Source organism: Syngnathoides biaculeatus, chromosome 5 (assembly GCF_019802595.1).
Source record: "Syngnathoides biaculeatus isolate LvHL_M chromosome 5, ASM1980259v1, whole genome shotgun sequence".
In the NCBI taxonomy this organism is placed as follows: Eukaryota; Metazoa; Chordata; class Actinopteri; order Syngnathiformes; family Syngnathidae; genus Syngnathoides; species Syngnathoides biaculeatus.
Window position 1 is genome coordinate 33549789 of NC_084644.1, and position 23604 is coordinate 33573392.

At 42.6% G+C, this 23604-nt stretch overlaps 1 protein-coding gene across 10 annotated transcripts in view; it reads left to right on the forward strand.

Moving 5' to 3' along the window:
* The window catches only part of taf2 (TAF2 RNA polymerase II, TATA box binding protein (TBP)-associated factor), a 172836-nt gene extending 155507 nt beyond the window's left edge, over positions 1 to 17329 (forward strand). For all 10 annotated transcript variants that reach the window (XM_061819042.1, XM_061819045.1, XM_061819040.1 and 7 more), the window contains 4 exons: positions 3290 to 3519; positions 15903 to 16067; positions 16472 to 16571; positions 16647 to 17329. In XM_061819042.1, the coding sequence (XP_061675026.1) occupies positions 3290 to 3519; positions 15903 to 16067; positions 16472 to 16571; positions 16647 to 16918 (767 nt within the window). In that variant the 3' untranslated portion in view covers positions 16919 to 17329. The remainder of the gene's footprint in view (positions 1 to 3289; positions 3520 to 15902; positions 16068 to 16471; positions 16572 to 16646) is intronic.
* Positions 17330 to 23604: the final 6275 nt, after the last annotated feature.

Here is a 23604-nt window from a genome sequence, read left to right on the forward strand (position 1 = left end):
GTCTGGTGAGTTTCCTAAAGCTCTCAAAGTAGCTGCTATTAAGCCTCTTCTAAAAAACAGAGCACTACACGATTCCATGTTAGCAAGCTTTGGCCCCTCTTAAATCTCCCATTCATAGCCAGGATTCTTGAGAAAGTTATTTTTAATCAACTCAGCAATTTCTTGAATTTAAATCCGCTTTTTTTGACAAATTTCAATCAGGTTTCCGAACTCATGACAGTCCAGAATCTGCTCTTATCAAAATGCTAGATGATAGAAGGTTGAATACTGACTCAGGGAAGGTGTCAATTTTGGTCTTGTTGGATCTCAGCGTGGCTTTTGATACGGTAGATCACAATATACTGCTATACAGGTTGGAAACGTGGGTAGGACTAAACGGAATGGTCCTTAAATGGTTTAGGTCCTACCTGGAGGAAAGTAGCTACTTTGTGACCATTGGAGGTGCTCAGTCTCAGCAAATGGCAATGACCTATGGGGTCTCTTAAGGGTCAGTCATTGGACCTCTCCTATTCAGCCTGTATAAGCTACCCTTGGGTCGAATTCTTCAAAACTTTAATTTTGACTACCATAGCTATGCAGATGACACACAGTTATATTTAGCAATATCTCCAGATGACTACAGTTCAATTCAGGTATTGTGCTACTGTCTGAAATCAGATAAATAACTGGATGAGCCAAAATTTTCTTCAACTAAATCACAACAAAACTGAGACAATTGTTTTTGGTAATAAAGAAAACAGAATTGCTGTAAGTAAACACCTGTACTCTCTATCTTTAAAAACCAAAGACCAAGTCCAAAACCTTGGTGTTTTGATTGATTCCGACCTGACTTTCAACAATTAAATCAATCACAAAAACTGGCTTCTACCATCTGAAAAACATATCGTGAGTCAAGTCTTGTATGTGTCAAGCAGACCAGGAAACGCTCATCCATACTTTTATCTTAAGTAGACTTGACTACTTTAATGGTCTTCTGACTGGACTCTCCAAAAAGAGTATTAAACAGCTGCAGCTCGCGTTCTGACTGAAACAAAGTGGTCAGAGCATATAACTCCAATCCTAAAGTCCTGGGTTCTGGTCAGCTTTAGAATAGATTTTAAAGTTCTGCTACTGGTCTATAAATCACTAAATGATTTAGGTCCTGAATACATAAAAGAAATGCTTACTGAATACAAACCTAGTCGAGCTCTGAGATCGACTGACTCAGGTCAAACAGTGGAGCGCAGAGTCCAGAGCAAACATAGTGAAGCAGCATTTAGCTATTATGCTGCACACAAATGGAATAAGTTGCCAACAGGGTTGAGGTCAGCCCAAAGTGTGAACGTTTTTAAATCCAGTTTAACATGTCCACTTTTTAACCGTATTACTTGCACTGTATGCGGTTTTGTCTTTTTTTTTTAATCTGTTTGTCATTTTTATTGTTTTTATCCCATTTTTAATTTTTATCTTTGTTTTCAAATGCCTTTATTCAAGTAAAGCACAATGAGATACCTTGTGTATGAAATGCGCAATACAAATAAATTTGCTTTGCTTTCCTTTGCTTTGATTTTGACATCAAACAAGTCACTGCACAAGACTGAAAAATACCCTACTTCTCTGTACTGGATGAAAGCTCCGGAGAAACAGTGACAATAGGATCAGCGCCAATTCGAGCCCCCATCAAATTGTTGCCGATCAACAAATCAACACCCGGAACTGGAAGAGAGTCAGTAACACCAACCTCAATGGTGTCAGAAACCAGATCTGAAGTCAAATTCACAAAATGCAAGGGAGCCAGAGAACTGCCACTTATACCCTCAAGAATAACATCTGAGTTAGCTGAAGAAAAAGGCAAAACATCCTTCAAAATCAGAGATTGAATAGCTCCCTCAGAATAGTAACGGGCCTTGGGGTAGAATTATCTCCCATAAGTGAAACCGAACCAGTGTGAATAAAAGGCAAAAACCTCTCCAGAACTTCAGAATCAGAAAGTTTATTGTCAGAAACAAAACTCCCCTCAGAACCACCCGGCAAGGAACGCTGAGGTGTGGTAGATACACAAGCATTTGGGGTAGCAGTGGACTGATTTTTGTACTTGAGCTTTTTGAAAGCAGAAATCAAGTGACCAGGCTTCTGACAATAAGCACATACAGGACCAGAGTCACCCGAAGACTTGGGTTTGGAAGAAGACTGTGACTGCTTGTCAGAAGAATTTAAACCTGCCTTATCACCACTTGACCCTGTATGATAAGCAGTGTTTCCCGCCGAAAAGTCCTTTCGGTGAAAAAACTTGGAATTGCCAGGAGACTGAAAAGAACTCTTGTGAGTCAAAAAATATTTATCTGCCAACACCGCTGCATCATATAAGGTTTTAACATTCTGTTCCTCCAAATAAGTCCTGAGAAAGGAATGAACACACTGCTTAAAGGTCAAGTGTCATCCCTATAAACATTCTAAATTGATATTGTAATGAAAAATACATATAAGATTATTCACTTCAATGTCTATGCAAAAAAATAAATATGAGCGGAGAGCACGTCATCCATGCGCAAAGTTGCGGAAGTGTCATTCGACGACATCCAAGTGGTCGCCATATTGGCTGCATCCCCTGTCCGTGACATCACCCCGGACATCCGCCATTGAAAACATGCGGTGGACCCTAACTATGGGAGACGAACACGACCCTACTATGGGAGACGAACACGCCCCTTCTGACACGGAAGCTCTTTTCGAAGAAGAGAACACCACACAAACGAGTAAAGTTACCGGGGCAATATTCCCCTATTCTTTCGAGCCATATTCAGATGATATGCCATCACGGCCAAACCACCTCCCCGTCCGATCCACTTCCGCAGCGGAGATGAGCCATCGCGGTGTGAACAACGTTGCCGATAATGCTGCACTCAGCCGCGTGCGACGATAACGCCATAAACCGTCCCAGCTTGGCAGTGTTGTTCATCGCGGACAGCAGCTATGAACGTCGTCGTAAAGGAGCCCATCGGCACCATGATAAGCCACCTCGGCGCCAAAAATGAGTCGACAAGGCCAGCGGCTGACTGACGAGCCACCCTGGCCGACGATAAGGTGACGGCTTGAGGAGGGGGCTGTCAGTTCAAGTGAAAAAATGATGCCTTGATAACTGCAATCCAAGATTTCGAGGGGACCTGCTAATTACTTAAGGGTCCACTTGACATTTGGCAGGTGTCTCAAATCTCACAGCAGGGCTGCAGGGAAGAATGCATCTTATCAAGTCACTACATTGTTTCAATCATTTTTATTGTCTCAATCATTTTTATTGTCCTCTACACAGGTACCTCTCATGATTGGCGCCTGCGTTGCGATGCTGTGAACCTCTACTACACATTGTTTGGTTTGACTCGGCCTTCTTGCCTGCCCCTCCCTGAGCTTGGTCTTGTGTTGAACCTAAAGGAGAAGAAAGCTGTACTAAACCCCACCATCAAACCTGAATTGATGGTTGATGCAGTTATCGACACACCTGCCAGTATAGGAATCCATGGCATTGGCTTAAATTACCCACCTGTAAGTACTATGCAAAAATAAACTTTATGACACTATATGGTTTAGGCCAGGGGTGTCAAACTCCCTTTGGTCTGCGGGCCGAATACAGCTTAATTTGAGATCAAGTGGGCCGGACCAGTAAACTCATTGCAAAATTACCATAAGCCCACTTTTTTCCTTTGTATTAGTCACTAATACTAATAATTAGTGCAAAGAATGAGTAAATTATCAAAATGTTTATTAACAGAGTTTTCCTTTTACATTATGAACAATATATTATGAACAAGAGAATAACATAAGAACATAAATAAAGTATGTGCAATTTTAACAACACTTTTACACAGTTAAACATATATTTAAGTGTGTTGTACATAAAACTGATCATAGAAATAGTAACAATGTTCCAAAAACATTTAGTACCAGCCTTGTGGAACTTAAAAACACTGTTTTTCAACATCTGGAAAGCAATTTGAACAAATGAATAACTTTCACAGCAATTATTCGTCTTGCTTGGAATTTGCCCTTGAAACTTGACATCGTTTATCCTCCACAAGTGCATCAATATATCATGTCCTGAGAAGCAGCCAATTTCAGAATCTCATTCAAATGCTTATGTGTGACCTTTGAGCCCAGCTTTGTTTTATTAATGTTCATTAGTGAGAAAACTTGCTCACAAAGGTAGGTTGTCCCAAACATGGACAATGTTTTAGCAGCTAGTGCTGTCAATGCGGGATAGCCTGGTAGGAGGTACTTGTAAAATGTGTCCAAGCTTACAGAGGCAAATCTGTCCTTCAGTTCTACATCACACTGCAAATCAATGATTTCAAGTTGCATGGCAACGGGCAAATCAGAAGCTTTGACTGTGAATGGTGAGCGAAAAACTGCAAAATCTGTTTTGAGTTCGCTAAAAACCTGAAATCTTTTCTCAAACTCCATCAACAGCCCTGAAATCTTCTCTTTGTACCGTTTCACGTCAGAAATAACGCTTGCTGCGCACATAGCTTTTAAACAGGGAAAATGAGCAGGGTCACCGCTTGCCACCTGCGTCTCCCATAACCTGAGCTTTAACTTGAATGCACGTATGCTGTCATAATACTGTGTTACGATTTTTTTGCGTCCCTGCAACATTTTGTTAAGAATATTCAAGTGCTCAGTGATGTGAACTATAAACGCAAGGTCCTGCAGCCACAGATGGCACTGCAATTCCTTAACAGGTTTATCTTTTTTCTCCATGAATTGTCCGATTTCATCACGTAAATCAAAGAAGCGCTTCACCACAGCACCTCTGCTTAACCATCATACGTTCGTGTGATAAGGCACACCATGGATAATGTTACAGTCACTGAAAAAGCTGTCAAATTGACGATGATTGAGACCTCTGGCTCGGATGAAATTAACAGTTCGGACAACCACCTCCATGACGTGATCCATTCTTAGCGATTTGCTGCATAATGCCTCCTGATGCAAAATGCAATGAAATGTCCAAAAATTACCTCCCCCATTTGCGGCTTGTACTTTATCTCTGAACTTTGTCACAACACCTGCCTTTTTACCGATCATTGACGGCGCACCGTCAGTAGCCAGGCTTACGGCGCGTGACCAGTCCGCTCCGACTCTTTCCAGCGCTCCGCACGACGGAGCTGAAAATGTCCTCAGTTGTTGTGGTGTTGATCATCGGCACCAGCTCGAGAAACTCCTATGTGACATTCAAAGTCTTGTCAACTCCACGAATGAATATGGCCAGTTGAGCGACGTCCGTGATATCAGTACTCTCATCAATAATGCAATTGTCGCCAATAGACGCTGTACAGACGTTCAATTTTACCAGGTCAAGGTGGTCCTAGTTCCGCCGCAGTGTTGCTTTCATGTTGTCTGCACGTACTAAAACACTGCGCCCCCTAGCGGATAATATAAGAACAACAAATTTTAAAGAAAATTCATTTTTTTTTTAATACAATGCAGCTTTCTTCCCTAGGCCGTACCAAACCACCAGACGGGCGGGCCGTATGTTTGACACCCCTGGTTTAGGCAATGTAGACTGTTTATATAGGAGAACACAGATTTCCATGTTGAGGAATTTCAATAAATACAGTAAATGCAAGGTCTACATAACCTTGTGTCAGGTTTACCAATTAGACATTCATTAAACCAGACAAAAACGGAAGCAAAAACACCAGTTCAATTTTGACAACTCGCAAGGATAGAGGAGAGGAACTGTCTCATACAGTTCGCCCCTGCACTCTCTGATTATCCTCTCCTCAGCACCTCTTATTTATTTAATTTCAAAACGGCCCTTATTTACATGGATGTTACAAAAAGGAGACGGGCGAGCAAAACATAGTTGGAAACAAAGTGTACTTGTTTGTTTGTGTGCGGGTGTGGATGTGTGTGGAAGATTGCTAAGTACGTGTGGTCATCATTTCTTAAACAGACAATAAGGGCTCCTGGGTCTAACAGTTCTGATGATGAGATGTTTTTCAACTTACATTTAAAGTTACAAACTATTTGTCTCAAAAAGGAATGCCACAATTTAAAATTTAGGCAAAGTGCCAAAAGCCCCAATCAAGCTCAGTAATTTAGAAGGCTGCTACATGAATGAAGTAGAAGTTATCAAGAACAATGGTTTCCCTGTTAAACTCACACAATACACAAAGGAAGTGAAATTTTATAGAAAATTTAAATCTAAACGTGAAACCAACAGGGAAACAATGATGGATTTTACTAAAAATAAAAAAAACATTGCAATAGGAAAATAGACATACATCAAGAAAAGTAGGATGTCGTGTCGCTGAACTCACTGAAAATAATGTGCATGACTAGGTTGTAGTCTGTTGAGGTAGTACAAAGTTGAAACTTTTGGGAAGCTTGTATTTTCCCCCAATATTATCTGGCACTAATTTCGTACATTATTACAATGATTGTCATGCTGTACTCATGACCGTACATCCATTGGCCACGGGGATGGTTTGCCTCTGAGTATCTCAAGAGGAAAGGAAGCAGGTTTCATTGAACCCAAAGCTTCCAAGCATGACGAGAGAGCCAAAACATGGACGCTGAGGGACGAATACCCAGGGGGTGTGTTTGTAACCACAACTGGGAGGGATGGGGGTTTTGGTTGCATTCCATTGTTCAACAGTAGTCAATCGCCTCCTTGCTCCCAAGAGTTTTATGGCGTCAGATCGTATACAGCCCATTTGCAGTTCACGACCCAGCATATAAGTGGATTTTGGTCTCCAGGTTGGGTTTTTTTTGGTCATATTTTCACAACCAAAGACAACTTAAATTCTCTTCTAAATAGACGAACCCCCATGTCTAACGTGCCACCCTACAATGTGGTGCACCTTATGTGCACACTAAATTCCAACATTTGCAAATGTTGTGTGACTTGTGACTATTCTGTTTGCTGTGGTGTGATAATTTTAGTTTCAAAGACACCGTAAGTGTGTACATCAGGGGTGCCCAAACTTTTTTACCCCAAGATCTACTTCTCAAGCATCCAGCCTCTCGCGGTCGGCGGATGTGGAGGGGGGGGGGGTCATTTTTTTTTTTTTTCAAGAATGACCAATGATGAAATAAAATGACGATGAATGATGAATAAATGTCACAAGGATCTACCCTCTACAAAAATGCAAAACATATTTACTTTAAAGTATATTGAGGATTCTGTATGTGTAAATGTATGTTTGTGTTCCTTGCATAACCAATATTTACACAACATAATTAAACATTTTTTTGCACTATTCATGTTGATGATCACTAAACACCATACAAATGAAAATGCACTCCTGGGCTGTGTCACATCAGTGGATTCGTCCAAGGACACTCACAATCTCCGATGTCCTTCCACACGTCAGCCATGGCTTCACAGCGCCTTTCCAGCTGCAGAGATTTTATTGAAGATATTTCCGCCTTATTTTTAAAAGATCGTCTTGGAAGGACTTCTTGTTATTAACAATGATGTGATGAAACAATGCTTTGGTGGCAGCTTTCGCTGTTAAACTATATTGTGTGAAAAGTGACTGCCATACAGCCAATTGGGATTTTAGTTCGTTCACTTTTCTCATTCTCAGCTTGCTTTTCGGCGGAATGTCGGTGTCGGTTAAAAAATGCCGTTCCACATTTCACTACACTGGCAGATGAGGCAAACGCACTTTGAAAATGACATTGTGAAAAAGTTGTCCGCCTCCTATTCCGTATGAAAGTGATACGCTTTTATCGTCTGTACTGCAGCATCCATACATGTTTGTTAAGATTTCTTAAGCGAGAGCTTAAAATAGGGGGGAACTCACTGACAGCGTTTTTTCCTGTACTGTTGTTGTTTCCACATGCGCAGTGAGCTAAAGTAAAAAAAAAAAAACGGCTGATGTCTTTTTTTTTTTTTCGGCATGCCTTCGACGCATTGGGCACCCCTGGTGTACATCATCAGACTGACCTGCCTACACAGGCAGCATGTGAGGAAATGTCAGTTTCTTCTCCTTACAGATGTGAAATGTATTTGTTCCTCACAGCCTCGTGAGCGCCATCACATGATAGCTTACATACACACTAAAACACGCGCTGGCATGAATGCTAACCAGTTGGTTCAAGTGTACTTCATTGGACAAGTCACACAACAGTTGTGTACATAAGGTATGCTGTTGATTTTTGAGAAAATGTAAAACTTTTAAGTGCATCTAGTGGTTGCAAAAATACTTATCATACATAGGTATTTCAATATTAGTTGCGGCCAGGAACCATCACTCCAGTAGTCATGAATTCCTTTGAGAAGTGGCAAAGATCAAAAACTCCCATCAACATTACTGTGGAACATCATCAGTACATCTCGCTGCATTCTCGCCAACTTCTGTCTTTCCTGTCTCGGTATTCGCTTTGAAACATGTTGATACGAAGAAAAAAAAACACCCAGTCAAGCTTTGCTACAAGAATATGACAATGTCTTTTGCAAGAAGGGATATTGTACAACGGGAAGACAGTAAGAAAGTTCATGTGAAAAAAATCAACAAGGAAAACGGCATAAAAAAACCCATGGAATTGGAATGGGCTTGAACATAAAGTCGGCAACGAGTACCTCAATGAACACATTCGTAAAATCAAGGAACCAGGCAAGGCTTACTGCGTGCTATGCCACCAAGACGAGTATGGATCAGGCGGGAGGGCGCGTTTGGTGGACCACGTACAAGAAAAAAAAACATTCCGAACTAGTGAAATTGAAGTTGTCGAATAACAGATTGCCAGATAGATCTAATCCTTTATGAAATAATTTTATTTTGTTTAAATTCTTGTTAAAGTTCAAGACGTTAGATCAGATTGTGTGTGTGAGTGTGTGTGTGTTAAATTTCCTCGGATTTTCTCTTCCTAATTTCACAGCCCTGCTTATTGGATCATCGCTTTTAATTAGCAATTCTAATCCGTACCAGACTGATTTGGAGCCCTTAGCCTGGCAGAGTTGCCTAAGTCTGGCTGTAAACCATGGCTCGTTATTGAACAGGTGAAAAGTTTTTGTTGGTACACACACTTCCTCACAGAAACGCGTATACGCTGAAACAATATTCAAATATACATCTAGGCCAGTGATCCCCAACCTTTCTTGCATCAAGGATTGGTTTAGAGTAGGCTTCTCCCCCCTCCCCCCCCCCCCCCCACACACACACAGACCGGCTGTCAAGGTTTATATATATGACAAAAATGTCTTGATGAATGTTAGATGCATGAAAAATTAAACTCACTATAACGCATAGCTCTTAAGCGTTATCCTTGCAACTAACTCTCCTTCAATGTCCTCTGCTATTTCATTAATTCTTCTTACTGTGGTTACTGAAAGGGGTATGTTTTCAACCTTTCATACTACAGTCACTCCGAAAGGTGTGCGGCAAATGTCCTTTGTTGCACGCAAAATCAGTTCCTTCCTATTAGTAAAGGGCTTCTTACTTTTAGGAAGTTAGGAATGATGCTTTTAGCATGGACGTATTTGTTAAAGTAGTGGCCTTTAATAGCTTTTCTATCCTTCATGTTCCTGTGTTCTTGTTTCAAAATATTCAAAGGGCTTTTCTTTCAATACAAGGTATTTTGTCTCCATGTGGTAGCGCGGTTTTGATGGTTTCATTTCTTGTCACGACATGGAGTCTGCGTGCTGTTTGCCTGTCCTCCCCTTGTTCACCTTGCAGATACCTCCCATGGTCCAAACATGTCCACAACCACGTAAGTAAAGGGGTTCTCTAGTTGGAATCTGTCAGCAGGCAAATCAGTCATTATTTGCTCTGTGAACTTTCCTCTTAGTCTTGTCACACGTCATACATTATACATTTATTAAAATATGTCAACAGTACAGCATTTATACCTTGCATACTTGAGACAAAAATTACAACAGTACAAATGTCTAGTTAAAGCCCGGGTGTCATCCCTATAAACATTCTAAAATAGATATTGTAATGATAAATACATATAACATTATTCACTTCAATGTCTATACGAAAAACTAAATGTGAGCGGAGAGCGCGTCATCCATGCGCAAAGTTGCAGAAGTGTCATTCTACGATATCTAAGTGGCCGCCATATTGTCTGACACGGAAGCTCTTTTTGAAAAGGAGAACACAACCGAGCGAAGTTACTGGGGCAATATTACACTATTGTTTCGAGCCATATTCAGATGATATGCGATCACGGCCAAACCTCATCCCCATCCGATCCACTTCCGCTGTGGAGATTAGCCATCGCGGCTCATCGCAGCCAGCCAGTGTGGCTTATGACGGAGCCAAGCCGGCCTGCTTTAGGGGGGTGTTCACAGACGCCAGAGTACTGAGCAACACAGTCAAGCCAGGGCGCTTTATGCGCGCACGCTGCTGAGTTCTTCAGAGCCGTCCCCAAAGCCTGACGCGCAGCCTTCGCAGAAGCAGTGACCGCCAAACGCGGCGCCTCAGCCGGTGTGGCTGATTTTCTGCGCCACGTGGCATATAAGGAGGAGGTGGAGCCGAGCCATGCTGCTTTTAGGAGTATGATCAAAGCCGCCGCAGTACTTGTTGAATACCGTCGAGCCGGGGCGCATTACTGCCTACCTGTTATTTGGAACCCACGAAGCTCTCATCCTCTCCACCCATGCAATTCATTTTTCACAACGAATCGGGTCTCTTGCAAACTTATGAAGACTAAATCCATTCTCCCGAGTGTTCAAGCAATATCCAGCAATGCAATGAGTTACCTTCCCGGAGGTAAAACTAATGGAAACAAACTAAGTCCACTCAGGGGCGCCGCTGTCCTTTACGTCACTTCCTGTGTCTTCTCGAAAACAAATCCATCGAGAGGGTTTTCATGGCGGGAGTTACAAAAAGCTGTATACGTCAAAATCATGTTTTGTGGTGAAAAAACACATGGGACCATATTGGCTGTGTGTTTTTCATTAATAATATACGAAATGGTTGCAGAGCCACCCAGCTTTTTGTCTTTTCCTGAAAACACTCATTGTCCATAATCTCACAGAAGAGCAGATTTTCCATTGAAGGTGCGGGCTTGTTGTTGTTTTTGGTTTGTCAAATCACATTTCCCATGGTTTCATTTTGTGTTGCTTTTCACATTTATAACAGTACTAATTGAGATTTGTCCTCTTGAGACATTGAAGTCTGTTTTGATGTTGAAGTGATTTTCACATGGAAGAAAATGTGCGGGTCTCCCTTTTGTTAGAATGTAAGTCTTTAGGGTAGTCCCCTTGTGGAGGCTTATGTGTGCTTCCCAAGCATACATCTCCAACGATCACCCACCCCAAGTACAGTCTCTGAGCATATGGTGCGTCGTGAGGGCTGTTGATTTGACTGCGTAATTTATGAACCCTTAGTATGTCTAATCCAACCACTATCAGAATCTTGGCACTGTTGTCTAGAGGGAATTTTGCATGCAATGCTTTCAAGGTGATGACTATTTGCACCAGCTGGAGTAGAGATTTCCTCGCTTTTGTCTGGTATTATTTTGCACTTAATTAACATGGGTAGGGGTCTTGCAATAGCGCCATCTATGGACTATCACATAGTCGAAGGCTCTTCTGCCAACAGTAAGACTTATACCACTATACGTTTGGAGGGTGTATGGTGCTGTATTACCATTAACTTGGAACATGTTGAAAAACGCAGTGTGCGAGCGACACAATACTCTTAGTCCAGGATCGAGTACATCCTCATGCTAGAATCATTGTCAGGATAAACATTGACCAGGCGTATATTGGAACGCCTGCCCACATACCTCAGTGCAACTTGAAACAACTGCTGTCTCCCGCTCTTCTTGGGTCTCCCTGCTGTGATCTGCTAGAGGTTGGGGAGATTTGGGACACTAAGGTCCATCTGAGTGCAAAGCAGTTGGGTGCCTGTCATTGTCATAGTCCGAGCATTTTACTGTTGCTTCACAGTTCCGTGCCACGTTTGTTGGAAGCACCGCATTTATAAAAGTTAAGGTTTGTTTTAGTATTGTCTTCCTTTCCTGAAGAGATGTTTATCTGAAGCCCCTGCATTGTTTTAAGGTGTGAGTTTTGTTATGCACAGGGCAGCTTTTGTCTGGTCCTTCATTGGTTAGGGCGGGGGTTGGGAACCTTCACGACTGAGAGAGCCATAAAGGCCAAATTGCAGCAAAGCCACTAATACTGTAAAGGACTCTTCACATCCTGGTCATCACCTGTTTAACCTGTTGCCCTCTGGCAGGCAGTGCAGTTTTGTGCAGTCCCACAAAACACGGACAACCAGATTCAAGGACAGCTTTTTGCCCATAGCCATCAACTCCTTGAACTCAAACCACTGAAATAACAGTACTGTAATGGAATATTATGCAGCGGGACTTTTGTGCATTTATTTATTTATTTATCTGTTTATTTTTTCGGTGACTGTGCCTTATTGTTTTATCTCTTTTTACCCAAAATGTTCTTTCATTTTTATTCTACTTTATTGCACCTTGTGAAGAAGCACTCATCATTTTGTTGTATGCACAGCATATAATAACTTTAAAGGCTTTTGATTGATAGATTGAAATATTTTAAAATCTACTTTCAAAAGAGCCACACAGTATTTTGAAAACTAAGTACAAGTGTATTTGCACATTTATGTAAGACCAACACTTTTAGAGTACAATTAGTCTGAATTATTTTTAAATAACATTGTTACGCGTTTGCTAACCAATGATGACAAAAGTACTTCTGACCATTAATCCTACTTCTGGTGCTGCCTGGTTTTGGTTTCATCCATCGTTAGAATAAGCTTCATGCAGGCGTTGAGACTTCCATCCGTTAATCGTGAACGTAATTCAATTTGATCTGCCATCATGCTCGTACGGTGGTGAACAGTTCTTGCCGACAAAGGCATGTCTTTTATTTGTTTGATTATCTTGTCTTCATGCGAAATTGGCAATGTCGAGTATGAGTGGTTTGGCATACTCCCAAACACAGAACCCTCCCTCTCCACAAAGGCTGTCCATTCTTGTTGAAAATTTCAGTACTCATGTTTTTTTTCTTTGAAGGACCTTTGTCAAAACCGTTTCCATAATTAGTTGTCCCGACACGATCGGGATTCAACCCTTCTGCGCCTTCACACACTATACTAAACTACAGCAACCCCACTGGGACAAACTGTAGTCCAAAGAGCAGTTTTCCCACAAATAAGAGTGATCCCCCTTGCAGTGTCAAGATACGAAAGTAAGTGCAGATAGCCATCTTTTGCAAGATTAACCTCTAGTAACAAATCACTTAGTTCTCTTAAGTTTACTGCTGTCTTTGGGCCCTATTTTGGGAAACTGATCCTGTTTTGCAAAGTGAGTGCCCTCTATAGCCTCTGGTGAGCCAGACACCTCTTCTGGTCTTGCCCAAATTAAATCTTTTTTTACAGATGCTTTGCTTTTATTTACTGCTTTAATGTAGTGTGCATGTTGAATGGATTCAGGGCCAAGTGACTTTATTAGGAGATCAATTTGTCCTGCTGCTTTAAGATCAAGACTCTCAATGGTGTTGATTTCCAAGATAAATGGACCAAACACAGTTGACATTCTCCTTTGAATTTCAACTGGTTTGGACCCTTGAGCAACCAAAAACTTGATGACTGACCACTGTTCAATCTTGGAGTATGCTTCTTGGTCGGCCATGTTTTTTTTCAATCGCCAAAACTTTTCAATCTGCAAAGAAAATTAAATTCATGTGAAAAAAGTCAAGCAGAAATATAAGGAAAGTAAGCTTCTATCTATAAGTTCTTATCATGAAAAATTCATCTTATTGATTGCAATGCCTCGTATAGTGGCATTGAAACAATTCTGCTAAGAAGAGCGGGACAAAATTCCTCCAGAGCAATGTGAAAGACTCATCCCCAATTATCACAAATGCTCAAGTTCAGTTATTGCTTCCAAGGGTGGTAAAGAGGGTCAAAAAGGTTCCAATTTTTTGGGGGGCCCTGCGCCACCAAAAATAAGCTTCCAAAGTGTACATCATGTAAAGAATAATACAAAATTATGTTCATTTACCTTAAAAATAAGTATTCAAAATATACATGATGTAAAGAATAATGAAAAATTGTTCATTTACCTTTGATGTTGAGTGTGTGGTCAGCAAAAAGGGATTGTGGCATCATCTGAGGGAGAGGCACCCTCACAACTAAATTCCATAAACTAAAAATTCAAAACTAACATTAACTGTCAATGTTTCCTGAAGTACCAATCAAAGGATGTTTGCCTTTGATAGCTTTTAATAATCTTGCGGAAATGTGCAAGGCAAATGTCATCGAAGTGAGTGATCGCCCGACTAGTTAACATATTTTCCGGATGATTCTTGGTACGTGTGAATTTAGACTAAAATCCCCAAACTCAAACCAGCAAAATATGACAAAGCAGTTGTATTGCGTTTTTAAGACAATTTAATCACACACAACAACACAACACAAAAATAAAACAATCAAAACAGAATAGAAGTTCAAAGACCGAGTAGTTGAGCCAAGCTATGAATAGTCACCAGAGTTGAACAACCAGGCAAATGTTCTTTCCAGCCAATATTCCAAGTTAACAAATGTCCAGAAATGTCCAAAAATGAAAGGCAGAATGCAGTGTGGCGTGTACTTGTCTACTTGTCCAAAGAGTGGTGGTAACAAGCTCTGTTGACTGTCCTTCTCAGTCTTCTTATACAGGCACACCTCGGAACATTCCAGAATTCCACATCACAAAAGAACCGCATCATAGTAACATAGAGGAACATAGATGAAGGAAAATAAAAATACACACACACATAACATGCTTATAAATAAATATAAATCTTATAATCTTATAAATAATCATCTTAATCATCAATAATCTTAATCATCTTATAAATAAATTCCAAAATGTCATGGAATTTCATTTCACATCTTTACTTCTGGCTAACCAAATGGTGGCTGCCTACTCCTCTAAGCAGCAAACTGCTCCTGCGTTGTCGTGTGTGAACCAACTCCTCGATGTCCTCGCTTTTCCGTCGAAAGATACTCGTGGTGAACCAACTCGTCGATGTCCTCACTTCTCCATCGAAAGATCCTCGTGAACCAACTCGTCGATGTCCTCCTTAGCCTTTCCCCAGCGAAACAATTTCCTCAATGTCAATTCAACCTCCACTTCGAATCTCTCAAGTCGAGCAGCAGCAGCCATGAAGCCACATGCACGCATGTCTTTTTTGTATTTCTTGACGATTTCTTGTTTTTTTTTTGATGGACAAAACAACTGTGTTTTTCTCCTCACTGGCACGGGACATAAATTTCAGTGGGGCCTCTGATGAACAAATCCACAAAGAAGTTGAACAACGAGAGTGTGCGCGAGCGTATAACAATAGATTCAGTGACGAACATAAAGGAAGTGCGTCACAGGTAAAGATTGACATCCACCCACTACCCCCACAAAAAAATGATTGGCGTAGCTCAGAGCCAAAGTTGGGATGTGATGCCAAGAAGATGCTAGGTCCTAGCCAATAGATGGAGCTGCTCTATTGCGCCACACATACCAAGAGACAAGATGTGTGTCATGGCTAAAGATTGACATGTATTTTAGCCAATGTGATACCAGGAAGGTGCTCCGGCGGTGGCCAATGGGAAAGCAGCTCTGTCGTGCCGCTTCTAACCAAGATACAGTTCAGGATGTTTACTTTCGGTTGAATCCAGCGCCCTTTTTTTTCCTTTTGTATCCTGAATTACTTCCGTAACGAGAGACAAATATTTTCTGGCAGGCTTTTCGTAGCCTGAATCTTTCCTTAGTAGATACTTTCATAAGTAGAGGTACCTCTGTACAATCATACAATTGGTTTAAATTTTATGCTCTATTATCATTCATGTCTGAAAAATCATCCTGCGCAAAGCGATTCTCCTGTGGTCTGCAATGTGTTAAGACTACTAGTTTTGAAATTTCTTAATCTGCGGTATCTCCTTTTTTTCATGTAGGAGGATGAAGAGGCTGATCCTATTTCACTTGGTGTGTGTGGGGTAGGACAGCCTCCTCAGGGCGTCAAGAGAAAAGCAGAGACTCAGTTGGGCTCCCCTCCAGAACTCGGACAGACACTGCAGCATCAGGATGATAATTGTCGAGTCGCCCGCCACAAGATCAGAGTAAGTATGGTGATGATGACAATGATTTTTATGGATTTTGTTTGTCTTTGTCACAGTGATGAGGTCAGGGCTTCAAATCCCGGCCCCGCCTGAGTGGAGTTTGCATGTGCCACGTGCCAATGTGGGTTATCTCCGGGCACTCCCGTTTCCTCCCACATCCCAAAAACATGTATTGATTGGAGACTCTAAATTGACCTGAGGTGTGATTGTGTATGTGATTGTTGTGCCCTGCAATTGGTTGGCAGGCAGTTCAGGGTGTACCCCGCCTCCTGCCCAATGACCGCTGGGATAGGCTCCAGCACTCCCGTGACCCCTGTGAGGATAAGTGACTCAAAGATGGATGGATGGATATTTAATTTTGATAGATTGCATAGTTACGATTGTTTTGTTCTGGTCGATTGTAGTTTAACATGGAAGATGAAGATATTGATATGGAGACTGTTCACGATAGTCAGGCCTTCATTCACCATCACCTCAATCTTCTGGACAGACCCTCTACACCAGGTGAGAAAACACAATAATAATTAATTTGTTTGTGTTTAGTTGATTTACCATAGCAGGTGATACTTCTCTTTGAAGGTAAAGAGCCAGCATCCATCGAACAGTCAACACTATCCATGCCACCCACGCCGATACCATCCTTATCCAAAGACACCCTGTCCTTACCTCTGAAACACAGAGGTGAGCATGGACACCACCACCATGAGCACAAGAAGAAGAAAAAGAAAAAGCACAAGCATAAACACAAGCACAAGCATGAAAACAAGGAAAGAGAGAGGGGTAACTGGCATCCCTACAGCAATAGCCCAGTGAGTGGCAAACCCCTGCATTCACCATCGCTATCTGAATAAAATGTTTTCATGAAAATTATTTACCCATCAGAGTGTCGGATTATGTCAGTTGGGGAGACGCAGTAAACTTATCACTTCATCACCTTCAGGTGAATAATTTCTGGGAACAAATATTGCTTCCTGTTATCCTTATTTTAATTAATTTGTGGGGCAGTGTGTTTCACGATATCTCTGATTGAACTAGATAGAAAAGTGAACTTTACTTCGCTAATGTTGACGAAACGCTATGAAAAGAACATTTGAAATTTGAAGTCGAGATAACCAACACTGTATAGTGATATCCAGTGTTTGTTCTGAATAAAAAAGGTCTAATGTTCCAATGTCAAGTCATCCTGTAAAACCTTTTCCATTTTTTTATGAAAAAGCAGTCATGCAAGATTCTTATTGGAATAAATAGTTTTTGGTGTGTTTTATGTTTGAAGTTCTTTTTGCAGCTATTTAAATCCAATTATCAAATCATTTATTTTCTCTTTACAAAACTTCAAATCATGACAGTATACATGTCTTATAAATGAATTAAGTATTTTCCCCCTTCTGAAATTCTTTAATTTTCCTCTTTAAGATAAAAAAACATATAAAATGCATTAATAAAACAGATATTAGAATATTAGACAAATATAATGCAAGTGAACTTACAATGGTGTTTTTAAATTTAATTGATTAAATGAATAAGGAAACAATGTTAAAAATTATCTGGCAAATCATTTATTTTCTCTTTACAAAACTTCAAATCATGACAGTATACATGTCTTATAAATGAATTATTTTCTCCCTTCTGAAATTCTTTAATTTTCCTCATAGTTAGCCCCCTTTCTTTAAGATAATAAAACAGATAAAATGCATTAATAAAACAGATATTAGAATATTAGACTAATATAATGCAAGTGAACTTAAAATGGTGTTTTTAAATTTAATTGATTAATTGAATAAGGAAACACAATGTTAAAAATTATCTGGCAAACTTGCTGGTGTGTCTTGGATTGTTATCCTGCTATAGAATCCAATTGTGCTGTGGCTTGGGGTCACAAACTGATGACTGAACACTCTCCAGGATTTTCTATTAAACAAAAAAATAATGTTTCCATCAATCACACCGAGTTGTCCTGGTCCTGAAGGAGCCCAAGACATCACATTACTTCTTTTTCTTCTTTTCCTTTACTTTTGGCTTGTCCCGTTATCTGTCATCTTTTTCCATCGAAGCCTATCTCATGCATCCTCTCTAGCACCCACTGTCCTCATGTCACAACATTCATCTACCTTTTTTTTTTGTCTTCCTCTCACTCTTTTGCCTGGCAGCTCCATCCTTGGCACCCTTCTACCAATATACTCACTCTCTCGCCTCTGGACATGTTCAAACATCGAAGTCTGCTTTCGAGAACCTTGTCTCCAAAACATCCAACTTTGGCTGTGCAATTAGCTCATTTCACATACTATCCAACCTGCTCACTCTGAGCAAGAACCTCAACATCTTAACTTCTGCCACCTGTTTCTTCAGTGCCACCATCTGTAATCCATACATCATGACCGTCTTCACCACTGTTTTATAAACTTTGCCTTTCATCCAAACAGAGACTCTTCTGTCACATAACACACCGCCATCCGACCAGCAGACCATCCACCAGCTGTTCCAACCTGCTTGTACCCGCTTTTTCACTTCTTTACCACAATTACCATTGCTCTGGATTACTGAACCCAAGTATTTGAAGTCGTCCACCCTCGCTATCTCTTCTCCCTGTACCCTGTAGCACTTCCCCCTCCGCCCTTCTCATTCACGCACATATATTCTGTTTTAGTTCGGCTAATCTTCATTCCTCTCCTTTCCAGTTTATGCCTCCATCGTTCTAAGATGTGTCAGAGTGGAGGAGGAGTCAACAAGAACATTAAGTTTCATGACACGAAAGATACCCCAAGCAAGGTTAGGCTTACTCATTTGGACCACCTAGGACACCTTCCCCAGTCCCAACAACCTGTTTCTGCGGTACCACCTCAAGGGAAGCTGTCATTGCAATGGCACCAACCCAAGCCTGCCATGCATCCTTGTCCAGCTGCATAATAGCTCTGGTTTGGTAAAGGTGGAGTGACAACCAACTCCTGCAGGCATGCAAGTTAAGGGGCCAAACAAATTTAAAGGAAATTTATTTATATCGCGCATTTCATACACAAGATAACACAATATACTTTACATGATTTAAAGGATTTGAATACAAAGGAATAAAACATTTAAAACTGGGGAAAAAGAATAAAAATGACAAAATACATGTATTAAAAATGAAAAATAAAAGTGCAATTAAAAACAATGTACAGTGCAAGAAATATCAAGTGAAAATGCTCTTAAAAACATGAGGGGAAAAAAGTTTTCAACCTAAATTTAAAAACATTCATAATTGGGGCTGACGTCACCTCTGTTGGTAACTTGTTCATTTTACAGTGAGGAAAATAAATATTTGAACACCCTGCTATATTGCAAGTTCTCCCACTTAGAAATCATGGAGGGGTCTGAAATTTTCATTGTAGGTGCATGTCCACTGTGAGAGAGATAATCTCAAAAGAAAAATCCAGAAATCACAGTGTACGATTTTTTTAACGATTTGTGTGATACAGCTGCAAATAAGTATTTGAACACCTGTCTGTCAGATAGAATTCTGACCCTCAAAGACCTGTTAGTCTGCTTTTATAAGTCCACCTCCACTCCATGTATTATCCTGAATCAGATGCACCTGTGTGAGGTCGTTAGATGCGTAAAGACATCTGTCCACCCAATACAATCAGTAAGACTCAAACTTGTAACATGGCCAAGACCAAAGAGCTGTCCAAAGACACCAGAGACAAAATTGTACAACGCCACACGGCTGGAAAGGGCAACAGAGAAATTGCCAAGCAGCTTTGTGAAAAAAGGTCCACTGTTGGAGTAATCATAAGAAAATGGAAGAAGCTAAACATGATGGTCAGTCTCAATCGGAGTGGCGCCCCATGCAAGATTTCACCTCGTGGGGTCTCAATGATTCTTATAAAGTTGAGGAATCAGCCCAGGACGACACGACAGGACATGGTCAATGACCTGAAAAGAGCTGGGACCACCGTTTCCAAGTTGACTGTTGGTAATACACTAAGACGGCATGGTTTGAAATCATGCATGGCATGGAAGGTTCCCCTGCTTAAACCAGCACATGCCAAGGCCCATTTTAAGTTTGCCAATGACCATTTGGATGATACAGAGGAGTCAATGGAATTTTTTGGTCATAATTAAACTAGCCGTGTTTGGCGGAAGACGAATAATGAGTTCCATCCCAAGAACACCATCCCTACTGTGAAGCATGGGGGTGGTAGCATCATGCTTTGGGGGTGTTTTTCTGCACATGGGACAGGACGACTGCACTGCATTAAGGAGAGGATGACCGCGACCATGTACCGTGAGATTTTGGGGAACAACCTCTTTCCCTCGGTCAGAGCATTGAAGATGGGTCGTGGCTGGGTCTTTCAACATGACAATGACCCGAAGCACACAGCCAGGAAAACCAAGGAGTGGCTCCGTAAGAAACATATCAAGGTTCAGGTGTGCCCCAGCCAGTCTCAAGACCTAAACCAAAGAGAAAATCTTTGGAGGGAGCTGAAACTCCGCGTTTCTCAGCGACAGCCCAGAGACCTGTCTGATCTCGAGAAGATCTGTGTGGAGGAGTGGGCCAAAATCCCTCCTGCAGTGCGTGCAAACCTGGTGAACTACTACAGGAAAGGTTTGACCTCTCTAATTGCAAACAAAGGCTACTGTACCAAATATTATCATTGGCTTTCTCAGGTGTTCAAATACTTATTTGCAGCTGTATCACACAAAAAAATCGTTGAAATATAAGTCATAATTTAATTTGTGGATTTTTCTTTTCAGATTATCTCTCTCACAGTGGACATCCACCTAGGATGAAAATTTCAGACCGCTCCATAATTTCTAAGTGGGAGAACTTGCAATATAGCAGGGTGTTCAAATACTTGTTTTTTTCACTGTGTGTACATTTTGCTTACCATATTTGCCTTGGACTCTGCGCTCCTTTATTTGACCAGAGTCTGTCGATCTCAGACCTCTACTGGGTTTGTATTCTGTAAGCAGTGCCTAAACCATTTAGTGATTTATAGACCAGTAGCAGATCTTTAAAATCTATTCTAAAGCTCACTGGAAGGACTTTCGTATTGGTGTAATATGCTCTGACCTCTTTGTTCTGGTCAGAACCCGAGCTGCAGCATTCTGAATGAGCTGCAGTTGTTTAATGCTCTTTTGGGGAGTCTAGTCTACTTGAGATAAAACCATGGATTAGCTTTACGTGGTCTGCTTGACACATGCAAGCCTTCACTATTGATATGTTCTTGAGATGGTAAAAGGCAGTTTTTGTGATTGATTTGATGACTGTTGAAAATCAGGCCGGAATCTATCAGAGCACCTGATAGGCAGTCCAGATATGTACAAACAGCAGTTCTTTATCTTTTTCTTTATCGTCAAAACCAATTGTCTCAGTTTTGTTGTGGTTTAGTTAAAAATAGATTTATATATAGTGAGAAGATGTAAAGGTATATATTATTCATTGATATAGAACAGAGGGGCAGCACAGTGGAACAACTGGAAAGCGATGGCCTCACAGTTTTGCGGTCCCAAGTTCAATCCCATGTGGAGTTTGCATGTTCTCCCCGTGCCTGGGTGGGTTTTCTCCCACATCCCAAAAACATGCAACATTAATTTGACACTAAATTGCCCGATGGCGTGATTGTGAGTGCAGCTGTTTGTCTCTATGTGTCATGATCCTGCCGCTCCAGCCCAGACTGTGCGGGTGCCCGCGGGGTTGCGCTGATTGGGAGGCGCACACCTGTGCGTCATGCAGGCTGATTATCCTGTGTATTGATATGACCCCGATGACGACTCGTCCGCGCCAGATCGTTGAGCTTCATGTCCCGTTCGAGTACTCCTGTATCCCCGATCGACAACCCGTCTGTACCGACCTTCGCCTGTTCTCCGACCAACCCCGTAAGCCTGACTTCTTTGACACTTCTGTCTGCTTTAATCGTTCTCCTGTGTACCGACTCCTGCCTGCCCGCTCACCTGCTCTCTTCGCCCGACGTCCCAACTACCGCTGCTGCACCTGACTGTCTGCCCAATCCCCGACCACGGAATAATAAACGTTTCTCCCCGAACTACCTTGCATTGTCCGAGTCCTGCATTTGGGTCCTACCTCCGTTCCGATGGGTATTGACAGAACAATCTGGCCAAAACAGGACCCAGCAGGAAAGACCCGGCTTCGCCGGGACCGACGCAAGGTAGACCGTCTGCCGGAGGACCAAGCCTGTTCAATCCGCGTAGGCTCCTTGACGTCCTCCGTGTCTTACGCTCCGCCAGCGAGGTATGAATACGTCCCGGCCACGACCCGTCCGGCTCCTCATATTCTTCTAGACTCTGACTTTTCGGAATATGAGGAGGACCTTGATTTGTATGACCGGCTGCCTGAGTACGACTCCGATGATTTTGATTATGAATCTCTTTGCCCGGTCTTTCATCCCAGTCAGTTTGTATCACCTCCCTGCGTTTCCAGCACCCGAGCGTCTTCGCCCGGTAGGTCCGAGTACACTAACCCGTTTGTGGGAACCCGCTTGGCCATCTACCCGGGGCCTCCGCGTGGCGGCTAGAGGAGACGCCCCACCCGGGCGCTCCCTTGTGCCTCCCGCTGCGCGACGACTAAGACACCGTCCTCCCATTCCTCGCTGGCAACGGCGAAACCGGCAGACCCGCAGCTGGTGGCGAAGCTTCCAGCTCAGAGGGAGGAGGAGCCACCAAATCACGAGGTGTTCTGCCGCAAAATGCGGGCGCAGATAGAGCGGCAGAGCGCCGAATTGGCGGCTCTCACAGCCCAGGTCCAGCAAGGACTGGCGAACCAGCCGAGCTACGCTGACGTCGCAACGACGACAGTCTCGCTGCTGACGCAGATTCACGCTGCAGTGGGAACAGACCCGCCACCTCGCCAAGTGCACGTTGCAGTGGGAACGGACCCGCCACCTCGCCAAGCGCTTGTAGCTATGGAAACGGATCCACCTCCTCGCCATTCCCACGTCGAGGTTTTGGCTGTTGTTCCGAGCAGAACTCACGCGGCAGTTGGAACTGACCCGCTCCTGAGACACGCCCACGTGTCAGTTTCAACGGACTCGTTACGGACTCATGCTCACGCGGCAGTTGGAACTGACCCGCTCCCGAAACACACACACGTGTCAGTTTCGACTGACTGTCTGCCGACTCTCGTTCACGTCGCCCTGGAAATGGATCGTTTCAACGAATGCACTGCAAGCCCACGTGGCAGTGGGGACCGACCCGATGCCGCCTCACGTTGCTGTCCAGGAGGTGGCGACGTCTCTGCAGCCGCTTCTCATCCGTGCCCTGGAGTACCAGTGGCGACCGGTCCGCGGTCGCTCCCCGTTCCTGCTTCGTCGGGGACTGGCCCGCGGTCGTCCCCTGTTCCTACTCCGACGGCGACGTGCACGTCCATATGTTCCCGTCCAGGAGGTGGCGATGGTGCCACCACTTTCTCAGGTTCCTGTCCAAGAGGAGGTGGCACTGACGCCGCCTTCTCACGTTCCTGTCCAGGAGGAGGTGGCACTGCCGCTGCCTTCTCACGTTCCTGTCCTGGAGGAGGTGGCGACGGTTCCGCAGCCGCTTCACG